At 34.5% G+C, this 9170-nt stretch overlaps 1 protein-coding gene across 1 annotated transcript in view; it reads left to right on the top strand.

Annotated features, from left to right (window-relative positions):
- The window catches only part of LOC107659076 (pituitary tumor-transforming gene 1 protein-interacting protein-like), a gene marked incomplete at its 5' end in the record, with an annotated part of 20713 nt that overhangs the window by 1780 nt on the left and 9763 nt on the right, over positions 1-9170 (top strand). Inside the window, 3 exons of the mRNA XM_016447890.1 lie at positions 1128-1236; positions 3892-3957; positions 8830-8876. Of these exons, the coding sequence (XP_016303376.1) occupies positions 1128-1236; positions 3892-3957; positions 8830-8876 (222 nt within the window). The remainder of the gene's footprint in view (positions 1-1127; positions 1237-3891; positions 3958-8829; positions 8877-9170) is intronic.

The following is a 9170-nucleotide window of genomic DNA, read 5'->3' as shown; positions in this document are numbered from 1 at the left end:
ATATAAATGCATGAAATTTATAAGAAATATAATCTGAGAATTACTGCTATTAACCCCATTGGAATGAATGGAATTTAATTAAATTCCTTTAAATTTATAACTCATGATTGCTCAAAAACAGTCCAAATTTATGAAACCTGCATATTTATTTCAATCAAAACAACATAAATATTACTCTAAAAAAAGTAAAAAAAAAAGCAAAAAAACAATTATTTTACTTCGTAATCAAAAACAATAATTAGTTTTTCATGCTGCAGTGGTTCATCAATAGACGTACATATTTGTGTTTATCAGCAAGTGTGTGAGATATGAGGAAAAGACTGAATATATTTTACAGCGTAGATACTTTTACAAAAGTGTTTTGGCACCTAATGTGCTCCATACATACCCAGCTCAAAATGACCCGAACATGACATGTGTAAAATGTTTTTAAATGCTTATCTCTCTTAAAAATAATTGTATAAAACAGATAGTTCCGGTCCTTGATTCTGATTGGCTGAGCCGCGTTCTAAGCTGTTATAAATTACTCTACAAAGTAACACACACCTTTGTTTACGTTTGTGTGTTGCTCAGCAACCACTTTGTGGCAACCACAACTGTTTCTGAGGAGCTACATTGTTTGGTGGAAGAATACTGTTTTTATTAATATCATTACACTTTATTTGCTCTGTTTTATTTTGTGAAACCCTACTACGTATATGGAATAACCGTTTTATAAAAGCAATAAGCCCCGTGAAGCCGTGAATTTATAACAGCTAAGGGGGTTTTAGGCACGACGCTTGGGGTTTATTGCTTTAATCTCTTAAAAATAATTGTAAAAAAACAGAAAAAATAAATGATGTGTATTTTGAGGGCCTTAAAGCATGTGCAAAGTTTCATTCCCTTACTAAAAACAAATTTTTATGGATCTTTTCTAGGTCAAAACAGACCTGATTGTGTTATAATATGTAATCAAGATGATGCAGTTATAGTGCTCACACTCACATGATATCAATAAAAACAACCGCAGGACTCCTCAATCATGAGAACGGAGTTGGTGTCAGTAAACGTCCAGCAGGTGTCAGTAGTGACTAACACACGGATCTCTGATCTTCAGTGTTGTGTTGTGATGTTGTGTGTTGTTTCAGTGAACTTCGAGGCTCTGATCATCGCGATGGCGGTGGTGTGTGGGACTCTGCTGCTGGCCGTCTCCGTCTGCTGCTGCTGCTGCTGCTGTAAACGCAGACGCTCGTCCAGGTCAGACCTCCACAGACACAGTGCTTCATATCACACTCACAACTTTCACTTCCACCTCAGAGCTACCATGTGTTCTGTGCTCAAAGATGAACCCTTTAAAGCCCTGGCAGATCTCAGTTTGTGAAACCGAGCGGTTCATTGAACCCTGGAAAGCCGGACATATCAGAAAAATCAAATTTTTTAAAATTATTTTAAAAAATCACATTTTATGGCTCGTATAGTGAGAATATGGAGAGACTGAAACTGAGCAAAAATATGTAATTTAGGTGCAGATGCTGATATTTATATGATGAAATTCTGCTGCTTGTGATGTAAATCAGTGAGATCTTTATAACAGTAGAGCAGATACTGACATAAAATGATCTAAATATCAGTCGTGGCTCTATATCTCCAGTAATAAGATGAGATTGAAATGCTCCAAACATATAATGCAGTGATTGAGAGAAGCTCCTCAGAAGATGTGAGATGTTCTGGAGGCTTGTGAAGATCATTCCTCCGCTGAGGAACAGTGAAAGTAAAGCTTCTGGAAACAAACGCTCCTCAAAAGATCCTGAGGATCAGATTTGAGACTCTAAAACATGATTGATGGAGAATCAAGTAAAGCTGAGCTGCTTCAGTGCAGTAAGTGTTCATCTGGAGATATTACTGCAGTTATTCTGACGTTTACTTGATAAAAATCAGTCAAGATTTTCATGCATCAAATAAGATACAGTAGGCTTTATAGGGTTAATAAACACAAATGCTTTTGGTATGGCATTTATTTATTAATTGATTAAGAACAGTTTTGGGCTCATTACTCCAAAAATGTAATTTATTACTCGTTACTCCTTTCAAAAGTAATATTATTACTTATTACTATCTGGCAACAGTAATTAGTTACACTACTAGTTACATTACTTTTCCTTCACGTTTCTTCTCCATAAAATTCTTCTACAATGTTACTAACAATATATTTCTGCCTCATCATTTGATCAAAATCTACATTGGATCGCAGTCAGAAGTTTTTTTTACAAACACTCAATGATTGATAGTGACTTTTAAGTAAAAGTGTTGTATTGTCAAGTGTAGCTTGAAGCTAATTGTAGCTATAATAATCATATGATTATATTTCATGAAGTATTTTATCAGAAGAAATCACATGAGTGCATAAGATGTTTAATTATAGTGATATAATTTATATGGGGATCAGGGATAATGCCAGATTAAAGTAATGCCACAACTTACACATCTGTGTTCAGATCTGTGTTCTCTTGACTTCCATCCCCTGAATGTAAGCTTTTCCATATTCAAAGCTTTCCTGATACACTGCTGACTTCATGAGTCGTGAAAATCATGAAAATAAATCTAGGAATTATTGATTTATTGATTCAAATCGGTAGGGTTTGAGGTATCAAAAGTAACTGAGTAACGAGCTGTTTTATGGATGGTAACTGTAATATTATTATTAGGGCTGGGTAAAAAACATCGATATCTCGATATTAATCGATTCTCATTTTTACGGAACGATATTTTGAATAAATCCATCAAGGTTTTATGACAGCCACCGTTATGTTTATATAAAAAAAAAAAACGAGTAGAAATAATATGTAATTGTAACTTTATTATTTTAAAAACGTCAATAATTTTTAATTTTATTGTGTAATTTGAACAAATCAGTCAATTTTAACCTTCAATAATCTCGTGTATATTTTACAGCATTAGTTGAGAGATGTTTTTTCCTTGAGAAAATTTGGCATGTACTGTACCTGATATATATCCAAAATAATTGGTAATCGAATCGCAAGCTTGAGAATGAGAATCGAATCGTGAAATTTGTGTCAAAACCCAGCCCTAATTATTACTGAAATCTTATTAGTGATTAGTTACACTACTAGTTACTGCAAAACGTAATATTATTACAGTAACTAGTTACTGCCCAACACTGATTAAGGATAGCGCAAGAATTGGCGTTTTTCCCCAAAGAGATCATTTTTAAAGCAGCCGGTTTTGTGTCTGTCGGGTTGTAAAGGACACGTCTGTCTGTCAATCAGAGATGATTTCATTTGTCAGGTCTTCACGTGTCAATCACGCGTCTCATGATGTAAACGCAGACGTGCTTTGCTTACAGAAGCAGAAGCACTTCTTCTATCTCTTATGAATGCTTATTCAGCTTCATGTGACGATCCTTTGTTCTGTGATGTATAGAACGGCTGTTGTGTTCATAGTTTCAATCTTTGTTCTCGTTCTGAGTGAATTATGTTTTTATGATTGAAGGGGAGTTCATGTGGCTGGAGTTTCTGTGTTTCCGTTTCAGCGATGATGTAAAGGTCACAGAATTAATGTAATTATCAGGGGTTTTTTAACTGGTTGTTCATGTTCTTGGACTCAGAAATGATTTTTTCTAGTGCCGGTGTTCATACACCCGAAATAAATCCATGTGCAGATAATTAATCAAAATATTAACCCAACCCTATGTTTTCTCTGATAAATAGCTGCCAGTTTGATGTCACGTGAAGTCTGGGATTTCTTAAATGTGCTGATAAATTTAGAGTTTTGTAAGCTTGTAATTACAGTAATTCCGACATGAATATACTGTGAACCACTGGAACTCATTGTTAATGTACTAATATAGTATTCAGTAATATTCTGAATTAGCTGTCATTTGTATATTTTCAGTTTTGACCGTGATGATGAGCAGTTTGCCCGGAGAAGAGAGGAGATCAGACAGCGATCAGATGAGCGGTACGTAAATCTCACATCTCAGATCAGCTTGTGAGTTCAAACCTGCTGTAGATTAGGTTTTTTTGTCAATTTAATAGTAAATGTTAAAGGAATAGTTCACCTAAAAATGAACATTAGCTGAAAATATCCTCACCTTCGGGTCATCCGAGATTAGGATGAGTTTGTTTCTTCATCAGATTTGGAGAAATGTAGCATTGCATCAGTTGCTCTGCAGTGAATGGGTGCCGTCAGAACGAGAGCTGATAAAAACATCACAAGTAATCCACAGCACTCCAGTCCATCAGTTAACATCTGGAGAAGACAAAAGCTGAAACAAATCCAGCATTAAGACGTTTTTAACTAAAATACATTGAGTCCATAATCCATAATAACACTTCCTCCAGTGAAAAAGTGCATCTGCTGTTGTCTCTCACATCAAAATCCAGCCACATATTTGTTTAGAGCTGTTTAAACGCTGCTTGATCTGTGCAGATTTCTCTCCTGATTCACACCAGAACACTTTTTCACTGGAGGAAGCGTTATTATGGATTATGGACTCTATGTATTTTAGTTGAAAACGTCTTAATGCTGGGTTTGTTTCAGCTTTTGTCTTCTCCAGATGTCAACTGATGGACTGGAGTGCTGTGGAATATTGTGATGTTTTTATCAGCTCTCGTTCTGACGGCACCCATTCACTGCAGAGCAACTGATGCAATGCTACATTTCTCCAAATCTGATGAAGAAACAAACTCATCCTGATCTCAGATGTAAATTATCAGCACATTTTAATTTTTGGCTAAAACATTCCTTTAATACTGCAAATACTTTGTGAATGTAGCCAGCTTTTCATTGTGTGGTTTGGTTGCATTTAATCCCGTCGTGTCACAGTTGAAGGTTTTTGTCAAGCACCTGTTGATCTGAAGCGGATTTGGTCACGTAATGAGTGTCTCAGTGCTTTCATGATTACATGTGTTGAGTGTAAATATATCTGTAGGGCTTTCAGCAGCTGTGCTGCACTAACAAGGTCACTTCTGTGTCAGACACTCGAGGGGGAGCTGGAATCTCCTTTTGAACTCAGATAAACCGAGATCAGATATCTCTGCAGGGTCTTGGCCGATCGTGTGCGATGCATCTGATATACGAATGTGCTTATGTTCAGTATTTTACATCTGTCACAGCAAAGAACAGCCTGATGGGCTTCTATAGTGTGTATCGTGTTGAATGATGAGCACAGTGCATTCTGATGTCCTTGAACATATATGGAGAGAATATTTAGTAAATGGATATTTTTTTTGTTTAAGAAGAATTGAAATATTGACACAGAAACAGGGTTTGTTAGCAGTGGTTAGTTCTATGATAGTTTCGTAACACTTTACAATAAGGTTCCCTTTGTTAACATTAGTTAACTGCATTAGTTAACATGAACTAATAATTAAAAATACTTTAATATAGCATTTATTCATCTTAGTTCATTTTAATGAACTAAGATTAATATATAGTTAATATTATTATTAATTAACTTTATTATGTCTATAAATTATTTATTAGTTTTGAATTCATTTTTATATATTTTCTGTTTTTATTTTCAATTTAGTTTTAGTATTTTTTGTCATCTTTATTATGTCTATATATTATTTATTAATATTTTGAATTAGTTTTTTTATATTTTCAGTTTTTATTTACAAAAACAGAAAATATATAATTTATTTATAGTATTTTTGTCCTCTTTATTATGTCTATATATTATTTATTAATATTTTTAATTCGTTTTTATATATTTTCTGTTTTTTATTTCTGTAATTTATTTTAAATTTAGTTAAAGTTAACATGAGCTAACAATGATAAATACTTTAAAAACATTTATTAAACTTTTTTTAAATCCAACATTAACTAATACATATTTACAATCAAAAGTTGCATCAGTTAATATTATTAATATCAAACGTACATTATTTTTCTCTTTTAATATCCTTTGCACTCAAAAATATGTCATATTGTGTAAGTAAAATGAGTTGCGACTGGTGTTTCATGTTGATTGTGTAAATTGTACCTTTATGTGCTGTTTAAATATACACTTCCATTCAAAAGTTTGGGGTCAGTAAGATTTCGTTAAATTTTTTAAAGAAAATAATATTTTTATTCCTCAAGGATTTATTGAATTGATCAAAAGTGACAGTTATAGACATTTATAATAAGATTTCTATTTGAAATAAATGCTGTTCTTCTGAACTTTCTATTCATCTGTGAATCTTGAAAAATAAAATGCATCACCGTTTCCACAAAAATATTGTGCAGCACAACTGTTTTCAACATTGATAATAATCAGAAATGTTTCTCGAGCAGCAAATCAGCATATTAGAATGATTTCTGAAGATCATGTGACACTGAAGACTGGAGTAATGATGCTGAAAATACAGCTGCGCATCACAGAAATAAATTACATTTTAACAGATATTCACATAGAAAACAGCTATTCTAAATTGTAATAATATTTCACAATTTTTATAGTATTCTTGATAAAAAAAATGCAGCATTGGTGAGCAGAAGAGACTTTCAAAAGCATTAAAAATCTTGCCGACCCCAAACTTTTTAACATTAGTGAAACTTAGTCCTCTAATAAAGATTAGTTTTATTCGCTGTTGATCTAAGCGTTTAGCATTCCAGCTTAATGCAGAAACCTGATCTGTAACAGATACACGTGTAAAACACTAGCCGGTGGAGTTATTGTTGTGCTGCTTTGTTCAGGATTGTGGAAGCAGCAACAGATGGCTAACAGCTCCAGTGATTGTTCACAGATCAGCTGCTCATAAAGCTCCGGCTGATTTATTTGGTATGAAGCGGCCGCAGTTCGTCTGGAGGCTCGGCCCATCTTCATTGTGTGCTGTAGAGAGGATGAATGATGCACGGCGAGCGATTGGTGTCGTTCAGCGCCGCTCGTATGTCACACACCCATAAAACACTGCTGCTCGTATTTACGACGAGCCTGTGAAGGAATGGAGGGCCTTAAACAAAGACATGAACTCACTGTGAATCATCTACTGCCGCCCATGTGCTGCTCTTCAGGACTTGGCCAGTTTTCAGTTGAGCAGCTTTGGTTGCGGAAATTGAATCCAGGCTATGAGTTTGATTTGTTCTTCTTGTACTGGTTTTACAGGATTCAGAATTTGTATTGGGCAAAACATTAGAATTCTGAGCAGGGCCGTTTCTAGCCAATTTGACTGATAATCCCTATTGCCCTATATATATATATATATATATAATTTTCAGACACCAGTTGCTTTTCACATTCAAATTGGTTGTCATAGTAACGACACTGTTAACGCGTCAACTTCCCCTTTAAATAACGTGAACGTGAAATCTGCCACAAATATTTGGACAAATGTGCCACAAAAGTGCCACAAATACTGCCTAAACAAAATACTGATTTTGTGCACTTTATTTACTGTACCAATATTTTAAATTGGCCTTTGAACTTAGCTTTATTGCATGGCAAAAAAAAAGTGTTACCTTGCCAAAGCACTGACAGCCCACTGATCTAACGGCGTTGTTGAGCGCTCCAAATGCAAACTTTGCGTGCAACAATCAGGCAGCTATTGACAGCACTCTGATCTAGTGGCATACAGGCATCGTCAGATTGGCAGTACTCTAGCCCAATAATGTTGGGGGATCCAGTGGGGGCGGCAGTCATATTTCAGGGTGACCGTGCCACTCTTTATCACAACCCTGCTAAAAGTGCCAGTACGTGCGCTCATTGGCGTCCCTTCAGCTGGTGGCGCCCTAGACGACCGCCTAGCTCACCTATGCCTAGAAACGGCCCTGATTCTGAGAAAAAAAATCAGAAATGCAAGATATAAAAAGCAAAACTCTACGAAAATAGTCAGAATTGCGAGATGTAAATGTAAAATTCTGCGAAAATAGTCAGAATTGTGAGATGTAAACGCAAAACTCTACGAAAATACTTGGAAGAAACTAGGTAAATTAGACTGATGGACAGATTATGTGACCATGCATGAAATAATACAGTGATTGATTGACTGTTTATAATTATAGTGTTTATATTTTGTTAATATTATTCATGTTGAAAAAAGAGTGAAAAATATATCTTGCATTTTTATCTCTCAATTCTGACTATTTTCATAGAGTTTTGCGTTTACATCTCGCAATTCTAACTTTTTTTTAACAATTCTGACTTTTTTCTGTAAACGCAAAACTATGAAAAAAGTCAGTATTGTGACATGTAAACGTAAAACTCCACGAAAAAAGTCAGAATTTGTGAGATGTAAACGCAAAACTCTGTGAAAAAGTCAGAATTGCGAGATGTAAACGCAAAACTCTGTGAAAAAGCCAGAATTGCGAGATGTCAGCACAAAACTCCACAAAAAAAGTCCGAATTGTGAGAAAAAAGTCAGAATTGCGAGATGTAAATGTAAAACTCTACAAATAAAAGTCAGAATTGTGAGGTGTAAACACAAAGATCTAAGAAAAAATTCAGATTTGTGAGAAAAAAGTCATAATTGCGAGAAAAAAAAAATCAAAATTGTGAGATATAAAAAGCAAAGCTCTAAGAAAAAAGTCAGAATTGTTAAAAAAAAAGTCAGAATTGCGAGAAAAAAATGCAAGATATATTTTTCACTCTTTTTTCAACATGAATAATATTAAGAAAATATAAACACTATAATTATAAACAGTCAATCAATCACTGTATTATTTCATGCATGGTCACATAATCTGTCCATCAGTCTAATTTACCTAGTTTCTTCCAAGTCTCTGCAAAAAAATACAGCTCAAATGATGCAAATGGCACAGAAATTCAATATTTTGTTTCAAAAATCTATATAATCCCGTCCAGTCTGTAAAAAGCCGTCACTCATCTCTGGTTACTGTCTGTTGCAGGAAGGCGGAGAGGAAGGGGAAACATGATGAAATCCGCAAGAAGTATGGTAAGTCACGTCAGTCCTGTGCTTCTGTCATTAATAATCACAAGAGTTGAGTCACATCTACTCATTATGACTCTTTTCTTCATAAAAGCTATGAAATAACACAAATAAAACTAGGGGAATGATATAGTGACTAAAACCTGGTAAACAATCTCTGTTTTCTATGTGAATATCTGTAAAAATGTAATTTATTTCTGTGATCAAAGCTGTATTTTCAGCATCATTACTCCAGTCTTCAGTGTCACATGATCTTCAGAAATCAGTATAATATGCTGATTTGCTGCTCAAGAAACATTT

Source organism: Sinocyclocheilus anshuiensis, unplaced genomic scaffold (genome assembly GCF_001515605.1).
Source record: "Sinocyclocheilus anshuiensis isolate Anshui unplaced genomic scaffold, SAMN03320099.WGS_v1.1 scaffold411, whole genome shotgun sequence".
NCBI classification, from domain to species: Eukaryota; Metazoa; Chordata; class Actinopteri; order Cypriniformes; family Cyprinidae; genus Sinocyclocheilus; species Sinocyclocheilus anshuiensis.
This window is presented reverse-complemented; position numbering and strand designations above follow the sequence as displayed.